Raw genomic sequence first — 19,536 nt, forward strand, 5'->3', positions numbered from 1 at the left:
ATCGGAGAATAAATTGCCTTTCAATGCAGACATTGAAGAAATGTGTATCCAGACTTGGAGTATTTTTATTGAGAAAACACATGTTATGTTCTTCTTTTGACCGTTCATTTCCTTGAAACACATCAAAATATTCTTACATTTTATTTACTTAAATAGTATAATCCTTCCAGGGAAATATTATTTTACACCAACACTGTAACAAATACATTAACATTGTTCAATAAAACATAAATATAAAACCAATTTTAAATAAGAACACATATGTGCAAATGCAATATCTCAGAAAAATAATAATGTAATATTATTAAGATTATATAGTAATACGTATTTAGTTACTCTCAGTATACGAATGAGTGAATGATATGTGAGCCTTATTTGGACTGATTGGGACCTGATGAATGGAAAAACAAAGAATTACCTGATTTTTTTTTTATACCTGATTTTGTTTCTGAGAAAAATGAGATCCACATAAGAGGACATTCGTTTTAAATTTCGATAGTACAGTGGTAGTATAATGTCCTCGTAAGTGGATCTCTGGCCCTTGTAGAGCAAAATTGGGTATTTTGGTGTTGACAACCCAAAATGTATTTTCCACATACGTGGATGTCAGGTCCTTGGAGGTTAAAGAATGTATACGAAAGATGGATGTAGCCACCATGACAGCTTGTCAACCACCTGCTTGTAGCAGGTCACAGTTTATTTCTGCTGTGATTTTATACACAGGTAAAAGTTGTTTAGGACCAGGATGGCTTTGGTGAGAGTAAACTGGAATAATAACATAATATAATAACAGTTTCTTTGTTTGTTTGTTTTTTTTGCAGCTTCCTTAATTTCTTTCTTTTTAGTATCAGTTTTTTCAGGTCTGGTAAAAAACAAACAAACTACTATTTGATTAAAATAAATGCTTTTAAAATATTCAACCATGCACACCGTTAGCCAAAGTTATGGAGCATGAGTTGAGGCAGAATGGTCTTGAGGTAAACCTCTATCCAGAGTGTTAGCCACAATAAAAAATACAATTAGGGATCTCTAATAATGCTGCATGATTACAGACACAGGCTTGGTTATAGGATTACTATCTGGAAATCCAACAGCTAAATGCAATGTACTACTAACTGACAGGTCAGTTTGCAGAGCTTTATGCAACTGTTTCATTAAATCTGTCCTACAGAGTTTCTATAGAAATATTAATGGGAATTGTAGTTTTCTGTTAAGTTAAACTAAACTATCAACTACCATAAAGAAACATTTTTAACCTGAGATTAACTGATTGAAAGCACATTAATATTTGCAATAAACAGAAAAGAACATTCACTTTTGTCTGAATTATAATCACCTGTTGATCTTTGTGAGAGGGAAAGTGCCATCAACAGCATTAATACTGTTTCTTAACTGCAGAGTACAGAGGAGGTGAAGCATCTGTGGTGTGGTTGGAAGGGCTGGTATGTACCAGAGGTGTGGAGTAGACGACTTCATCCGTTTTACTACAGGATGTGTTGTTGGTGGCAGGAATGTGGGAAAAATCCACTTCAGCATAATTAAGTTTATTCATGTCGTCTTCATCCTGAAAGAAAAGTGAGATCAACCTTCAGAGCCTTAAAAACGTGTTTGTTATTAGATAAAGGTTTATGGAGCTACAGCCTGAGACATCATTCTTTCTTGTACACATAAGTTGTACCCACATTTTGAGTGTGAAATCTTTAAAAACATAACCCTCAGCCATGTTTTCTGAATTGCTCTTTAAGTTATATCTTAACAAAAAGTAAAGAAATGTCTCGTGACTAAAACAAAAGTGTTTTTATGTAGCTGTACCTAATAAACTGGACCCAAATCCTGTGCATTGAATTTGGCCATTTCTAGTCATTGCTATTAGCTGGCAGAAAGAAATGCAACAGTATATCCACAGGGCATAATAATAGTATAATATCCATCCATGATTACTGATGAATTACTTCATTACTCAGACTGGTTTGTCCTGGATTTGGACATCAGAGTTTAAAATAAGAAACGAGTTGTATCTACTTTGTTCTGAGAACAGGTGGCGAGGTTGTAGAGGTCGATGTTTTCAGCTCCATCTGGTTGGGGGCCTTTTGCAGTGGTGTAAATTGAAGGCACTTCCACCTTCCTCTGTGGGGCTCCTTCTCTTATTTCTTGCGTGGCCTGCAGAAGGAGAATAAACCAGATGGTTGATACAAATAAAGCGATAATGAAGCTCAGGTGTCTCACAGCTCCTAAAACTCACCCGTGTAATGTTGGCGTACTCTGTTTCCAAAGGAGGTCCTGAAAATGCAGGTCAGAAAACAAACATCATTTAACATAATTGATAGTCTAACCTGTTTAAAGCCAGGCTGGAAAACTACTGACTTTGTAAGATAATTTACTGAGTATCACAGTTTTTTCTTTAAGACACAATAGAATTTAAACAAAATGTACACGAGTCAGTTTTAGTTTTTATTCTGTCAGCAGCAGAGATGATTCATCAGTGGGTGTTAAGTTCATACCTGATGACTAAGTCTGCAGCATAAGTTTAACTGTAATGTCGGGTTAATCTCCAGGAAATTAATGTACATCAGTGTGATGTGCGCTGAAAAGATGAAACACTGCTGTGAGTTTATTGTAGGCTCACCTTTGGGTTTAATGGTCTTCCTGTTCTTGTAGCAAATCAGCAAAGTTGCTGATAAGATGATGATCATAAGAACCAGAGTCAGAATCATGTAAAGCAGCTTATCTGCACCTCAACAGAACAGAGTTTTAGTGTTACTCTCTTAATCAATAAAGGTTAACTGATGCAACTAAAGACACACAAACTAAACTAAACAAAACACAGTTTGTGCAAAATTATCTCTATGATGTTGTAATTCAAGGAAGTTCATTAAAATGTGAAGTAGTATAGGAAGTGTTTTGTTTTTGAAACAAAGGTCTTTGTAGTACTCACTTGTAATACTCGAGTGCCTTCTGATTGTTTTTAAAATATTTGGTAAAAACCCCACATGAAGCTTTCCTGTATGTGTGACTGTTACACCGATATTTGTATAAATTCATAGAAAGAAATCTGAGAAACTGCTGAGTGATGGACCAACAACATCTTTGTCTGCCACTAAGAACTCATGTAGTGAAACTCTGAGGAAGTCAGGCATGTTCTCACTCAGCTTTAATGCCCACTGGTTTAAACTTCTTGAGTTCTTCATTCAGATGTTGTGCCATACTGCACTACTTTTATTTGATAACTTTGAAGTTTAGCTTAAAATAAAATGACTCTTGTACTTTACTTTTGGTACTTTAATTCTATTTTAATGTGAATACTTTTTTTCCCTTTTACTTCTGTTACGGCCCTAGCAGCAGGGCCTCCTCCTGAAGGTGCCTGTGTGGGCGTGTCCTACAATCTCTTCTGCCTGAGGTGCCACCTTTCTCTTTTACACAGCTGACTCACATCAGTAAATAAAAGTATTTAAGCCCAGGGAAAGGTGAGCTCTGGGCCAGAGTGCCATTTGTGTGGTTCCAGCTAGTGAGCTGCTCTTTTCTTACTTATTTTTTAGTTTATTGACCAATGCTTGAGTTTTGTTTGTTTTGTTAAATGGGGATAGTGGCTTGTCCGTCTCCTTTAGTTTAGCTTCTTTAAATAAACTCTTTAATTTAATCTTTTTGCGTCCTTGTCTCCTTTCTCTGACCCGGACACTTTTTGTTACTTTCCCTCATTGCCTTGACCCTTTTAGGGGAACGTAACAACTTCTAACAGAGTTGTGTATTTCTTCACCGCGACTGTTTCTAATTATACTCCATGAATAAATCAAAGTGCTTCTTCCACTCTTGCTGATGTGTCATTAATGGACATGGATGAAGGTTGTTTGATAAACACGAGACTGATTCACACTCACACATTCACACGTGCATATATGATGTACCTGAGCCTGATGACGGTGTTTCAGGAGAGGTTGATGAAGGTGTGAAGCTTCCTGAACTGAAGTGTGTCGTTGTTGTTGTTGTTGTGGAAGCTGATAAGAGAAATGTTGATGTTGATAAAGGCTCATGAGGTGTTGGAGTGTCTGAAGCTGTGAACAAAGAAACAATCAGAATAATGTCTGTGAAGGTTCTCAGTCATCCAGGTCATCGTAGTCAAAGGAGCTTGCAAAGAAAAGCGTCTGGACTTCTTTAAGTTACTTGAAGACGTTTCACCTTCATCCGAGAAGCTTCTTCAGTTCTAAGGTCAAATGGTGGAGAGTCCCAGATATAAACCTAGTGGGAGTTTCCCCCCACAGAGGGACAAAAGGACCCCCTGATGATCCTCTAATCGCCTGAGCCAAGGTGTGAAACTGGGTGTGGGTCCCAATCAGCCAGAGTTTCGGGTGAGCTCATTGTGAAACCTGGCCCCACTTTGTCATGCGAATTCCTGAGGTCAGATGGCCCAGGATGTGAGTGGGCGTTAAGGCGTCTGGGAAGGGATCTCAAAACTGGATTATAGATGGCAGAGAGTTGGTGTCGTAAACCACCGCCTCTGTTCAAAGATGGTCGCTCACAGTGGACATAGATGCTTCTTTCACTCCTCTTTCAAACCATCTGTCCTCTCTGTCCAAAATGTGAACATTGGCATCCTCGAAAGAGTGACCTTTGACCTTTAGATGCAGATGGACAGCTGAGTCTTGTCCTGTGGAGGTGGCTCTTCTGTGTTGTGCCATGCGCTTGTGAAGTGGCTGTTTGGTCTCTCCAATGTAGAGGTCTGGGCATTCCTCGCTGCTCTGTACAGCAAACACCACATTGTTAAGTCTGTGTTTTGGAGTTTTGTCTTTCAGGTGAACCAGTTTTTGTCTGACTGTGTTGCTGGGTCTGAAATACACCGGGATGTCGTGCTTGGAGAAAACCCTCCTGAGTTTCTCTGATACACCGGCTACATAGGGGATGACAATGTTGTTGCGTCTGTCCTTCTTATCCTCCCTCGCTGGTGTCTGATCTTCTTTTCTGTGCCTCTTTGCTGACTTTAAGAATGCCCATTTAGGATAGCCGCACGTTTTGAGTGCTTCCTTTACATGTGTGTGTTCCTTCTTTTTCCCTTCAGGCTTAGAGGGAACATGTTCTGCCCGGTGGTGTAGGGTCCTAATTACCCCAAGTTTGTGTTCCAGAGGGTGATGGGAGTCAAACAGGAGGTACTGGTCCGTGTGTGTGGGCTTCCGGTAAACTTCGATGTTGAGGTTGCCATTCTCTTCAATGTGCACAGCGCAGTCCAGGAAAGGCAAACAGTCGTCCTTTGTGTCTTCCCTGGTGAACTTGATGTTTTTATCCACAGCGTTGATGTGCGCAGTGAAGGATTCCACTTCTTGTGTCTTGATTTTGACCCAGGTGTCGTCTACATATCTGTACCAGTGGCTGGGTACTCTTCCTTTGAAAGAGCAAAGAGCCTTCCTTTCCACTTCCTCCATGTAAAGGTTGGCTACAATAGGTGACACGGGGGGGGGGGGGGGCATGGCACAGCCATGTTTTTGTCTGTAGAAGCCTTCGTTGTATTTGAAATATGTAGTGGTGAGGCAGAGGTCTAACAGTGTGCAAATCTGATCGGGTGTGAAGTTGGTCCTGTCCTCCAAGGAGTTGTCTTCTTGTAGTCGTTTTCTGACAGTCTCCACTGCCTCCGTGGTGGGTATGCACGTGAAGAGAGAGACTACATCAAAGGACACCATGGTTTCATCTGCATCCAGGGTAAGTTTCTGGACCTTGTCGGTGAAGTCGGTGGAGTTCTTGATGTGGTGTGGGGTGTTCCCCACGAGAGGAGCAAGGATGGTAGCAAGGTGTTTTGCAATGTTATAAGTGGCTGAGTTTATGCTACTGACTATGGGTCTGAGTGGGACAGCTTCCTTGTGGATTTTTGGAAGTCCGTAAATGCAGGTATGGCATCCCCTGGGTAAAGGCGGTGATAAGTAAGGCGGTCGATGATTTTGTCCTTTTCCAAGTCTTGAAGGCAAGCTATAACTTTCTTTTTGTAGCTGCTTGTGGGGTCTCGCTTTAAGGCTTCGTAGGTATTGTTGTCACTGAGGAGAGTAGTGATCTTTGTATGGTAATCTGTAGTGTTTAGGACCACGGTGCATCTTCCCTTATCCGCTGGTAAAACAGTGATGTTGTGGTCTTTGCTCAGGGAAGCGACGGCCTTCTTTTCCTGTATTGAGAGGTTGGACGGAGGGACTTTGGCACTGGAGAGGGTTATTATTATCAGAATAATAATAATCCTGCTTGAAGCAGGTTTTCTGTCTGCATGTGAGTAATAAGTGTTAATGTGTGTTTACAGCACAACTCATGAAACTAAACTTGTAGTGCAAATATGACACATGTAGGTTATTTTAAAAAAAGTAACTCTGATCAGTGAGAAGTTCACATCTTCAGGGACATGAATAATTTTTTTTACTCACCTCCTGTGATGACAAGCTGAAAATCACATGGTTGTAAAGTTGTGTCCAGTGTGCACCTGTACCATCCTGAATCAGACTTGTTCAGCTGTGTGATGCTCACGTACACAATATCCTTTGACAGTAAATCCGTTTTTACAAATGTAATGCTGTATCTGCCGCTCTGAGCTGTGTAATCAGCTGTTTCAATGAGAACGTTTCCTTTTTCACATTCATCTTTGCAGAACAATATCTTACTTCCTAGTAAATAAAATTTACATTCGACTGTGATGTTTCCTCCTTCCACTCCTTCATAGACGAGAGTTTCAGCGTTGGCAAGTCCAGTGTTTCCATCCTGCAGGTCTGTAGAAAACAGGAAGAATCAATTCTTACCATCATGTAAAACACTGCAGTCCAATGATAAAGTATTTTAAATAAATAAAACTGGAAACAGATACTTATACACTTTATTTGAGTGCAACATTTAAAAGTACATCAGTTAAATTACATTTTTACTTGTCATTAGACTTTGTACAGACTTACACAGACCATCTGCTGAGAAAGACTCAGAGTTAATCTCTAAAAGTTGATTCTGTTCATCTGGACGTAGCGTTTTCTGGGAGAAACGTTTTGTCACTCATCCAAGTGACTTCATCAGTCTCTGACTGCAGGTTTCCCCAATCTTATAAACAGTACATTTGCATAATGACTGAAACCAGCCCACTGAAGGAACAATGGGCTGTGAGGTCAGTTCCTTAATCATAATTATGCAAATTCTCATGACCATTGATCAACAACCACTGATCAATGGCCATGAGTACCATTCACAGAGAGTTGGGGAATGGCTGCAATCACAGCATTGTAAGATGGTGAAAGATGTACCCTTAGGCCCCTCCTCGATTCAGAGATGGTCTTTCCCTTTTCACGTAAATGGCCTCCTTGACTCCACGCTCAAACCAGCATTCCTCCCTGTCCAGGATGTGAACATCCTCATCCTTGAAAGAGTGTCTCTCATTCTCCCAGAAAACGCTACGTCCAGATGAACAGAATCAACTTTTGGAGATTTATTTTCCTGGATGACTGAGAATGCATCAAGACTCAGAATTAATCTCTTGAAAACCAACCTTTCATTTGTTTATGAGTTTATGGCATTTTGACGATACTGCGTAAGTGTTGCCCTGTTGATGATTGTGAAATGATTGTTGCATTACAAGCTCTGAATAATTCAGAAAGAAGGAAGCAGCACTATTTACTTCCATACAGATATATTAGTATAAGACTACAGTCTGCATTTTAACTGTCTGTGCGAGAAAAGGCAACCTTAAATTAATCTTTTTAGACATTATAGAAGAAACATTTGACTGGAAACAAACTGAGATAAAACATTTCTGGGCAACGCAAAATTTGAGTGATCTTACACCACGATTAACCACAGGAACAGAGAAAGACCGAAACAGTTTGTGGTTAAAACGGTTCAACAGGGAACAAAATTTAGGGGTCAACTTTCATTTATAAGAAAGCAACCAAGTAACACTGAGAGGAGAGAAAATTAAATATGAAGAAGAAGAAAATTTACTTACGGAGGAAGATGACGCAGAACAAAATGTGACAAACGTTCATACTGATGCTCCGAAGAGTTCAAGCTGATTCTCTTCCTTCTCTATTTACAAACTAGGAACTTGTCACTTCTCTTATTAATGTGCCCCTTCCTTAAAATAAACACTCCTCCTGTCTGCAGTTTTTCTACCACAGAGACGATAAGTGTCTTTTTCCATTTAAATTATCCTCCAAAACTTTACTCTTTTGGTTTTCAGAGTTCTTTTTTGTCTCTACCAAAACAGACTGTATGAACTTCAATGACAATTTATTTTAAATAATTGTCTGACAGTGAACTACAGCTTCCCTCAGTTCGTCCCCCATCCTCTTTCAGCTCACAGGTGGGTGGAGCTTCCTGAGCTGTGTGTCAAAGATTTCAACATCTAAAATATCCCTTCTAACTGACGTCATACACAGAAAAGAAAAGAAAGACTGTCTATCAAGTGAATGCTTAGCCCGAGCTTCACAGTTAGGGGGATCAGATGTTCCTCTCTTTGTGGGACTCGTAAGACTTTTATTATAGTCAGAAGACTTTCACGTGAGACAGTCTAGTAACCTGTCCACCTCTCACCCTGTGAGACATGCGAGGCTCCAGAATCCCGGAACCAATAAATAGTGCAAACAAATTACTATCAGGAGGGGCTATGCGCTTACCTGCTGCTCTCTGGCAGGTAGCTCCATGCCCCCCTGGGTTTTAAATCACCTTAGAACACACATGCATCAACACTACATATGAGCGGGTGGAGGGAGGTTTGGAGTCTTCAGACTCCTGTTTTCTGTTGCCTGTTGGGCGGGGGGGGGGGGGGGGGGGGGGGGGCTTGGAGGAGGAGTTGGCCGTCCGATTGGGGTCTGGAGTGTGGGGCCTCCCTGCTGCTGCGGAGTCGGGGCGGTCTGCTTCTCTCCACCGCAGGGAAAAGTGTAACACCACCTGGGTCTGGGTGCAGTTTCCCCTTCCAGGAGCAAGGGTAAGTAGACCAGGGGCTTAGAGTACGCGTGGGGAGTGTGATTGTGTGTACAGTGTCTCTCTATGTCTGTCTCCATGTTGGGTGAGTGCTGAGTAATTGCATATGAGAGCATGAGGGTGGGAATGGATGTTTATATCTGTGTGCGCCTGTATGTCTGTGTCTATATGTCAGGTCGGGTATCAGGCCCTCACGCCCTCAGACATCGGCGCGTTGGTGGTTCTTTGTGTTCGGGGATGGGCGTCCAGGTACGCACCGGCTCACTCCTTGGTGGCTGCTTGTCAGGACCTGGAGTCTGGGGCTCGCTCGGGCTCCTTCGGGGGTGGGGTGCCCTCGGCCTCTCGACCTGGGGCTCGGTCACTCAGGCATAGCTGAGTGACTGAGTGACTCCCCACTCCCTCCAGCAGATCATTACATGAAGGTCCCTTCTAAATACAAACACGCTCATGCTCACAGGTGTACACACGGGTGCTCACACACACAAACTACACCCTTTTTGGCTCCTACCTCAAAGCACACTGTGCGCTGTCGATCTTACGTGCTGCACAACAACATTCAATATTTAGTATTTACTGTTATATTCCCATAGATCATGATAGTTGTTTATTGTATTGTTCTTTTTTTTTTTTTTTGCTTGTTTTCTCTTTTTTCTTTCTCAACAGGTGATCGATATTTGTATTTTTTGTCTGTTTGTTTTGTTGGTTTTTGTTTTTTGCCCTTTATCACCGTTCCTCTTCCCCGCTGTTTTTCTTTCCCTCTTTCTTTGTCCCCTTTCTTTTCCCCAGTCAAGTCTGTCCCGTGTTTAGCAAGTGAAAATGAAATAAAATAATCAATTAAAGCAAAGGTGAATCAAATAGACCAATACAGCAAGGCTGGGATGGTCTATTTGGTAAAGTAAATCCGTTGGACTTCTTTCTTTGCCTTTAGACAACAATTCTGATGGCAAAAGAACCAATCAGGACAGGTGGGAAAAAAAGGCAAACATGTTTTATTTTATGTTATTTCATTTTCAATATCTTTGTCCTTTTTGATATTAGAGAGTATAAAGTCACTCCCCTGAGGTTCAGATTTGTCCGTTATGTTTATGTTTTACTATCTGGAGGAAAGTTACACAGATTTTAAATACAAAACACTTTGAATGCATGCTACGGCTGCAGGTACATCCTTAAAAAACTAGGAATAAATCAAGTGTATGAAAATAAACCAAGATAGTCTCTGACACTACTCCGTTACATTTCCTTGAACTCATAGTTGGTGCACTGTAGAGTTTCCTCTCCAATGCAAATGACTCATATCTGCCATCATTAAAAGTTGGCAGGCACGTGGACGTCTGCACAAAACCTTGAGCTCAAAGTCTGACGACAAAATCCGCGTCGCTGAGCCTGGTAACGTAAACAATAGAAGTATTATTGCCATGTTTCATGCAGTCATTCAGTCTGACAGGATCTCATGTCTGAAAACTGGTTATTGTGTTGGAGTGTAGAGTAGATTTGGTCGTGATCTCTGGTCGCTATATTGAGACTTTGGTAGATCGAGTCTTCACATGAGGAGACTGGACGATAGAGTTCACTGAGACCAATCTGGGAAGAAAAACAAAACAATAAATTAACTGAACTGAGAAGAAAAGACAGAAACACAACAATAGCAGTGACACAACAGACCTAAAGCTGATGACATACTGCATGTTTTTAGTGTCAGGGCGGAAACAGAAGCTGTGTTTTATATTTGCTTAGTATAAAGAGAAGTGGTGTAAGTGGAGTTATTTATTTATTTATTTATTAGCAGCTTTTCAGTTTGCTCAGCTTCATACAATGAATTTATTGTAACACAGCAGAGTCATTGAAATGCTGCTTTTGTTGGGGTTTTTTTGTTGTTCTTTTTTACCAACCAGACCCCCCCCCAAAGGAAAAAAAAAAATCTATTTCAAATGTAAAAGTATACGATGGAAAATGAATGAAAGCTGAAACTTGAATGAAAGCTGATCACTGCTGCCCCCTGTGGTGGACAAATATTTATAGAACCAAACATGTAAGCAGTGAAAAACAGTGAAGTCTTAATTTCTCTGTTTTTATCTTGAGTTTAGTTTCATACATATCCAGAAAAAACACATCTGCTTCTGAAACTACTAAATATTGTCACGACGGGGTGCGCCGGTGTGAAGAAGAGGTAGACCCAGATGCAGACACGGTGGAGACAGAACTAGGTTCCCAAAAATGAAGCGAGCCTTTATTGTGGCTGATGGCATGACAAAAACACTAGAGAACACTGAAACTGGGAAAACTAAGGAGACCAAGAACACTGTGTAACCTAAAAAGACTATGACACTCTGTGAAGGAACTATGAAGAAACTATGAACACAGAGTAACTAGACAGGCTATGAAACAGTGACACAATAACGGAAACTATGAAAAGATGAGGTGAGGATAACAGACGATCTGACCCCGACTGAGCAGAAACACACGGATTAAGTACACATAAGGAATGATCAGGGGAAGCGGAATCACATGGGGAAAACAGCTGACAACAATTAACATAATGACAGGACAGGGGACGTGAAGCTAAATACAATAAACAAAAAACACAAGGATCCTTCAAAATAAAACGGGAAACATAACGAGACCCAGACATGACTCGAACTAGACAAACAAAGAAAACTTGGACATGAAACATGACAGATAAACACACGAAGACTTAACACAGAAAACTTCACACAGGGATGAGACCAATGGGGAGCTCGATACATCATGAATTAAAACTGTAACCTAGGCATGACAGAATGTAACTAGATAAACTGAAATGAAACTAGACTGAAAGGAATAACAAAAACATCAAGAAACTCAGAATACTGGGTTACATGATCATGACAAATATTTTACTTTCTTGTAGTGTGCAGTTGCTGTCAGATTTCATACTTGGGTTGATGGAAACAGCAACATTGTGACTAAAACACTAAGCTGTAAGGCACAAAAGACTGAGATAAACTGAGCGGGATTTAAAAAATCAGGTGATGATTCTTTTGGATTATTAATGTTCAAATTACAAACAAACAGTTTTTTAGTGTAGTATAATGTTAATGCATGTTAGGCACATGCTGAAGTGCAATATTACTTAAAAGTTTCCCATTAGATCAGCACATAAACATAAATTGGAAATCCTGATCTTTTGTTTCTTTCCAGCTCAATAGTACAGTTTTTTTTAAAGATGACACAGAGAGTAAACAAGTAACAGACAAGTCACCTCAGGCTGGCCTTGTTCTGAGTGTCTCCTGCTGTTCAGACCTGTAGAAAAGACAGAAAGTTACTATTAACTTTATTCACTGAATTCTTACATGTTTTTTTCAGAGTCTAAAACATTTTCAGCAAAGTGTTATGTGAGTGCTTTTGCCTGTTGGATATAAACTGTGACGTAACCTGGGCACGTCAGCAACCAATCAGTGGCAAAAGAAATATTTTGAATTAATGAATATCAAATGTGCAGATAATGTTGGAAGGTAACTCACCGAAAGAGCCACCAGCCCATTTCCTGTAGATAAGCAGCAGAACAACAGGCAGCAGAACCACCACCACAGATAAACTTATAACCAAATGCAAGAAGAAACCTGGATGAAAGACAAGAGAGGCGGAGACGCACAGTTCCTGGTAAATCCTGGTGAAATATGACGTGAAATACTATCATCCCTGATCACATGTGTAGCATTTGTGTGTGTGTGCATTTGATGCTGCGTTGGTGTTTTTGGATGGATGACTACCTCTCCCCTCTCCTTGCTGTTAGCAGTGATGTAATTATAAACAATCTTTGTGAACAGTAAATTGTACACACTGATCATACGCTGTTGCAGACTGGCCTCATGTTTACTGGTTAAGAGCTTCTGTTAAAGAAATATGATTTATTTTCCTTTTACTCTTTTTAAGGAACAGCACAATTCAGTAAAAACGTTATTGTTCTGTGTTTGGATCATCTGTCAAGCAAATAAATTGCTGCTCCATGTCTTGAATTCTGTTGGCATTTCTTAGGAATAGAATGAATTCAATGAGGTGAAGCTAGGAAACAGAAATACATTACAGGAAATAATCTATAAAATATAAAGTCCTACAGAAGCTCGTAAACTTTTCGTGTTAGACACATGTTTGTAGACACAAACGATTTTTCATGTTGAAATGCTATCATTGAAGTTCGGTGAATTTTCGGTGTACAAAAACAGCTCTTTCTTGACACTTTCATGGTTTAGAACTGAGCGCTAATCAGAATAAATGTTCTGAATCCTCACCTCATCATCTAGATGTATGAGGAGAAGCAGAGTGTAATCAAGTGCTGCATTTCAGTAGGAGTAAATCCATGTAAACAGCTAAAGTATTTTTTTATAGTAGAGTCTAGATTTAAAACAAAAAAACAAAAAAAACAAAGACCACATTTTATTTTATGTTTTTGCAAATACAGTATTAATATGAGTTGAAGTGAAATAAAATAACCATATATGATCAAATAATGTTGAATCCTGGATATGGATTTGTAAGCAATGAAATTTGAAATAAGGGGGTAGGAAGTGTAAACTTCATCCTACTCCTTTTCGAGCACACGCATTCTGTAGACAAAGATATATACATGAAAACTTGATGATTTTTTTAAGTTTTTTTTTTCTGTTGTTATTTCAATTATATTTGCATGTTCGAAATAAAATTCTATCTATCTATCTATCTATCTATCTATCTATCTATCTATCTATCTATCTATCTATCTATCTATCTATCTATCTATCTATCTAAAATGACACTTATATGGTTTAGTTTTATCTGCAAAGAAAACCTTCTAAAGATTTGTGACAGAATATGATTCCTCTGAAGGCAGCTTTTGCAAAAAAAACAAACAAAACAAAACCATAAAAAACAAAGAAACCAAATAAGTAACTGGATCTAAACTTCATGTGTATAAGGAGCAGTTGTGCTTGAAACTGGTGCTATCTATCAGCAGGATGATGCTTCAAATTCTCTTCTGCTTTTGGGTTCATGCTTGAAAATACAACCAAAAATAAACTAGTAAAGTCACTGTTTCAACACCAACAACATGATAGAAATTGCCACAATACAAGAAGATTACATTTTCTAGCTGTAGATCCATCCTGACAGGACTCAGACCCACACTCACTCACTTGAGCTTTTCCTTTGTCTGTGACTGTTGTAGTGAAACGTGTATAATTATAGATAGAATTAACTTTTATCTTTTATCAAGACCACATGTAGTGATGCTCTGAGAAAGTCCCTCAAAGCTGTTGACATTTCATTTAACTGTTGTGCTGTTCACTTCATTACATCTATGTCATAACTTTTCTTCTTCTATAGTTTCAGCTTAATGTTACAAAATGTAATTTAATCCCACAATGATGTATCCTAGAAAATTAGAAGCAAGTCCATTTTACAGTTAACAGACGTTAAAGTTAAAATCCAAAAAATATAATGTCCCCGTTTATGAAATAAATTGTATTTTTACTTTGATAATTCTGTTTTATTAGAAACCGGCTTGGACAGTCTCGGTCGTTGTGTCCTTGGGCAAGACACTTCACCCGTTGCCTACTGGTGGTGGTCAGAGGGCCCGGTGGCGCCAGTGTCCGGCAGCCTTGCCTCTGTCAGTGCGCCCCAGGGTGGCTGTGGCTACAATGTGTGAATGACTGAATGTGTAAATCCTTAGGGACTAGTAAAGTGCTATACAAATACAGGCCATTTACCATTTCTGCATTTTCAGTAATAAATCAGACCGGTGCTTACACAGCTGTTGATGTTTCATTCATGAACATGGATGAGCTTCTTTGACAGACATATGGATGGATGCACACTCCATTCACACAGACATGCACGCATGACATACCTGAGCCAGGTATTGTTGTTGTTCTTGTTGTTGTCATGGCGACTGAAAAGAGAAATACTGATATTAGTAAAGGTTGTGAAGTGTTGTTTGATGGTGACATGATTAAAGCTGCAAACACAGAAGCAATCACAACTACAAGATTCCTGCTTGAAGATTTTTGCATGAGAGTAATGGGGGTTAATGTGTGTTCTGCATGTGAGGATGTGTTACTTAACATTCTGAGACTTCAGTGTGTCAACATCCATGCATCTCTTATTATCACAGATATTTTAAAAATGCTGAGAAAACAATGTTTAAATTTAGTTTGTTTAAATATATTTTGTAAATCTATTTTAATCCTCGTTTTTAAGTCTAGTTTCACTGCGTTGTGGTTGTGACGTGGAAGTTCCTGTTTTTGTAGAGCCTGAAAAGGGAAATACTGATGTTGAAGAAAGTTGTGAAGTTATGTTTGATGTTGAAATGATTGAAGCTGTGAACAAGCAAGTCTTTTGTCTGATTCTTTCCTTGTTTGTTTGTCTAGGAGGAAAAATCGGAATAATCACAATCCTGCTTGAAGCAGGTTTTCTGTCTGCATGTCAGTAACAGGGGTTAATGTATGTTTACAGCAGAACTCATTGAACTAAACTTGTAGTGTAAATATGACACATGTAGGTTATTGAAAGAAAAGTAACTGTGGTCAGTGAGAAGTTCACATCTTCAGACATGAATACATTTTTTACTCACCTCCAGTGATGACAAGCTGAAAATCACATGGTTGTAAACTTCTGTCCAGTGTGCACCTGTACCATCCTGAATCAGACTTGCTCAGCTGTGTGATGCTCACGTACACAATATCCTTTGACAGTACATTCTTTTTTACAAATGTAATGTTGTATCTGCCGCTCTGAGCTGTGTAATCAGGTGTTTCAATGAGAATGTTTCCTTCTTCACATTTGTCTTTGCAGAAAAATATCTTACTTCCTGGGAAATAAAATTTGCATTCGACTGTGATGTTTCCTCCTTCCACTCCTTCATAGACGAGAGTTTCAGCGTTGGCAAGTCCAGTGTTTCCATCCTGCAGGTCTGTAGAAAATATGAACAGTTACCTGCAGTCTGAATAAATATTTTAAACTAAATTGAAAAGATGTAATTATTTAAAACAAAATAGCTGAAATTAGTTTCAATTCAATTTCACCTAAAATCTCTACTTTTACTTTTGAATTTGTGAACAGAAGTCTTCCAATTCTTCCTTACCGCTGAAAAAAGACATCAGGGTCAGACTAAGCTCGAAAGCTTAGTTACAGGCTTAGTTTTGTTTGTGATGACTTCTTTATTTGCTTTTTGTGTATTTGTCTGTCAGATGAGGTTTCTGAAATTGTTGTTTAACACATGTTGTAAAGTTTTCAGTTTGTCAGCACTTAGGCCGTGCTGTTCCTTTTTAGCTTGAAAAACTTGTTGACACATTGACTTAAAAAACAAGGTCTAAATCAGGGGTGTCAAACTCAAATACACAGTGGGCCAAAATTCAAAACTGGAACAAAGTTGCGGGCTAACGTTAATATTTATTGAAAAAAAAAACTTCCTCCAGATATAAGAATGAATCTTTTCTTATCGACTCAAATAAGTTTTGCTGGAAAACTGGATATGGAACAAGCAAAGCTTAATACTAAACAATATATATATTAGCTGTATAATACCAGTAGGCCAGCTCTAATAGTAATTTGATATGGCTTCGTGGGCCAAATGTAATTAGGCTGCAGGCCAAATTTGGCCCGCGGGCCAGAGTTTGACACCTATGGTCTAAATGGTGAGTCGTTCAAAAAACTTTGAAGTTCTGTAAAATACTTGTAGCATTTAGTTATTTAAAAATACTGTTTAAGTCCACTTTTATTTTAATGACCAATTTACATTATTCATAATATATATGCTAAAAGTGCATTAAACTGTGTACCTCTTGTCTTTATCATTTCATTTTTAGCAATGCTGCAACTGGCTTGAACTTATTTTCAGGATGAAATATGAAAACAGAACAAAGCTGCCTGCAACTACAGAACAGATGGTCCTCTCATTACGCCAAAAAGAAAGCAGGCAACCAGGTTTTAGAAAACAAAATCAGTACACAAATAAGAGGGTGATGGTTATTTCTGAAGTTAGCATTAAAGGTGAAAACATTTTGGAACAATAACATTCTTCAACATATCTGTGGCTTTAGAGAGACTAGGATCTGAGTCTACCGGTTCGTATTTATAGCCAATTCAATGAGTTGAGACAGATTCTTCAAGATTGGGCAATACAGAGAAATAACAAGAAGAAAAATTCAACAGAATTCAACAAGGCTGCCTTGGAAAGATGTGTCCTGTATGGCAGTTCAGAAATGAAAGCCAACAGTTTCAGAGTCTTAGTTTATACAATATTTCTTATTCATAATGGATGTTGCGTGTTGTCGTTTTGCTCCTTCTCAGGCCCCTTAAAAGCTGATACGTCCTCTGTCTACACTTCTTGCTCTACTGTCCAAGCACAGTTCTCTTCATCTCCTGATAGTATTACTCCACTTGCACACTTCAAAGCCATCATATCATTGTGTGATCAAACAAGACCTGATCTCCACTTCAAGGGACAGAAAATAATAAATAAATAGATAAATAATGATTCTGAAAAGAAATCTGCAATGCTTACATTTTTTAAAATCGAAATATCAAAACATTTTTTCTCCTGGATCTCAGGAGGATGTTTTCAGCTTTAAACACCACGTTGAAACAAACGTGTGAGTGATGAAACAGTACGCAGACAAAACTGTTTATGAGGAACAAAACTTACAGACGATCTCCTAAAAAACAAAAAGGCCAGCGATGGCGAGAACAGAGAAATGAGAGAAATGTGAGGTTAATTTACTCACTGAGGAAGATGAAACAGAGTAAAGCTTGACAGACTTTCATATCGAGGCTTTGGTGGGTTCATGCTGCTTCTCTTCCTTTGTCACTCACAAACAGGAACTTGTGTTTTTTGTGTTTTTTAAAATGATGACACTTCTCCTTCAAACACATCACACACAGATACACACTCTTCCCTTCTTCATTTAAAAAAATGTGGTCCTACAGAATCCATTTATTTATCCTTTTGGGTTACGGAGCTTTATTTAGTTTCTACTGACACAAGCTGTTTGGGTTTAATTAAATTCCATGTATGAATTTACTGGATGGCAGTATTGTAGTTTCATCGGGTCAAACAATGAACACACACCCGTCAAACTGCAAACACTGCCTAGCAACTGTTTCTACTCTACAATCAAAGTTATTCTAAAGCCGTACTCAGCTGGATTTCTGTGAGTCTCAACACACAGATCCTTAACTGTGCCGTAGGATATAAAATTCTGATATTTATACTGTTCAGCACTAATGGATTTCAATTCAGTCAAACATTTCTTAGAAGCAAAGTGTTCTGCACAGAGAAAATTACCTCTGATTTAGTTTTAATGAAATTCTTTGTTTGTTCAAGATATAAATTTCCTTATTGCTAGTTTGAGATGACGGCACGGTGCACCACAGGCAGACACGCATGCATGTGGTCAAGACGAATACTAAGACAGGCTGTGACTTAAGCAAGTAAGGCCAACCTTCCCACAACTGCAACACTACCAGCAGCAGCCTCTTGACTTCTGCCCATACCAGCCAGAGATTAGGCCGACACTGTGGAGCTGTGCAAATGACACTACTTTTATTTTTAACAGAACTTTAAGCAACATGTGTTGGCTTACCCTTAGAAACCTCTGCTACAAAAACCTGATTTAACTGCGTGCAGCAGGTAAGAATAAGGACACTTCCTTCTTTTGTGACACTTCTGCTTGAGAACTTTCCTCGTTTACTCAATAGTGCAACTTTGTGGCAGGAACTTTTAGTCCACAGAGTTCTTATGGATCAGTATTTACATTCAAATTGCAGAGGTTTCTCCAGGGGAAAGCCCTTTTACTCGGCAGCCATACTGAAACATATCTGGGTACTTAGATGGGCAGTTTGGGCAATTTGGGCAGTTATTTGGAATCATTGGACATGAACAGAACATCCAGTTAAATCTGAGAAAAGAAATTATGGTAAATGGCCTGTATTTGTATAGCACTTTACTTGGTCCTAAGGACCCCAAAGCGCTTTACACTATACACAATCATCCACACACACATTCACACACTGGTGATGGCAGCTACATTGTAGCCACAGCCACTCTAGGGCGCACTGACAGAGGTGAGGCTGCCGGACACTGGCGCCACCGGGCCCTCTGACCACCACCAGTAGGCAACGGGTGAAGTGTCTTGCCCAAGGACACAACGACCGAGACTGTCAGAGCCGGGGCTTGAACTGGCAACCTTCCGATCACAAGACGAACGCCCAACTCTTGAGCCACGATCACCCACGTGGGCGATTCATACAGGAAAGAAAGAAAATAGAAGCGGGTAAACAAGTTTGAATTTATTCTGGATTTTCTACACAACATCAAAAGTATACATACAGACTCAAATATATTCTTACACTGACTTTAATTTTTTACCAAGTGGTTGTGAAGGATCTACAGTGTTTTTTGACTACACAAGAACAAAGCCTATTAATTTCTAGTTGGTGATCATGACTGACTTCAACAGTTAATTCCTCTTTTTGCCACCATTAAAAAGGTTCGTTTGAGAGCACTGACTGGATTGACCAATACTCAGTAAAGATTCAAGAAGGAGAAATGTATATTTAGACAAACTGGGAAGATCTCTTGGAACCATTTCTAAACAACTGCAG

The 19,536-nt window shown here is 39.2% G+C and overlaps 2 protein-coding genes and 1 long non-coding RNA gene across 5 annotated transcripts in view; 1 reads left to right on the plus strand and 2 right to left on the minus strand.

Moving 5' to 3' along the window:
• cables2b (Cdk5 and Abl enzyme substrate 2b) overlaps positions 1–16,348 on the plus strand; it is a 132,370-nt gene extending 116,022 nt beyond the window's left edge. The window contains exon 10 of the mRNA XM_085145969.1: positions 16,242–16,348. Within this exon, the coding sequence (XP_085002095.1) occupies positions 16,242–16,314 (73 nt within the window). The 3' untranslated portion in view covers positions 16,315–16,348. The remainder of the gene's footprint in view (positions 1–16,241) is intronic.
• Positions 1,065–17,975, minus strand: LOC146494155 (uncharacterized). Of its 3 annotated transcripts, none has more exons than XM_085145983.1 (7): positions 17,658–17,975; positions 15,506–15,844; positions 3,903–4,049; positions 2,627–2,728; positions 2,243–2,280; positions 2,023–2,160; positions 1,065–1,564 (listed from the first exon to the last, which is right to left on the minus strand). In XM_085145983.1, the coding sequence occupies exons 1-7, from the start codon at positions 17,695–17,697 to the stop codon at positions 1,376–1,378; spliced, it is 993 nt and encodes a 330-aa protein (XP_085002109.1). In that variant the 5' UTR covers positions 17,698–17,975; the 3' UTR covers positions 1,065–1,375. The 3 variants fall into 3 exon arrangements, with proteins under 3 accessions (XP_085002109.1, XP_085002110.1, XP_085002108.1); XM_085145984.1 differs by lacking the exons at positions 15,506–15,844; positions 17,658–17,975 and adding exons at positions 6,390–6,728; positions 7,946–8,483 and having other exon boundaries at positions 3,903–3,992; XM_085145982.1 differs by lacking the exons at positions 15,506–15,844; positions 17,658–17,975 and adding exons at positions 6,390–6,728; positions 7,946–8,455.
• Positions 9,594–14,572, minus strand: LOC146494156 (uncharacterized). The gene is made up of 3 exons (XR_014871542.1): positions 12,423–14,572; positions 12,161–12,201; positions 9,594–10,503 (listed from the first exon to the last, which is right to left on the minus strand). It is a non-coding gene; the product is annotated as an uncharacterized LOC146494156 (long non-coding RNA).
• Positions 17,976–19,536: the final 1,561 nt, after the last annotated feature.

Source organism: Neolamprologus multifasciatus, chromosome 20, assembly GCF_963576455.1.
Source record: "Neolamprologus multifasciatus chromosome 20, fNeoMul1.2, whole genome shotgun sequence".
Taxonomy (NCBI): Eukaryota; Metazoa; Chordata; class Actinopteri; order Cichliformes; family Cichlidae; genus Neolamprologus; species Neolamprologus multifasciatus.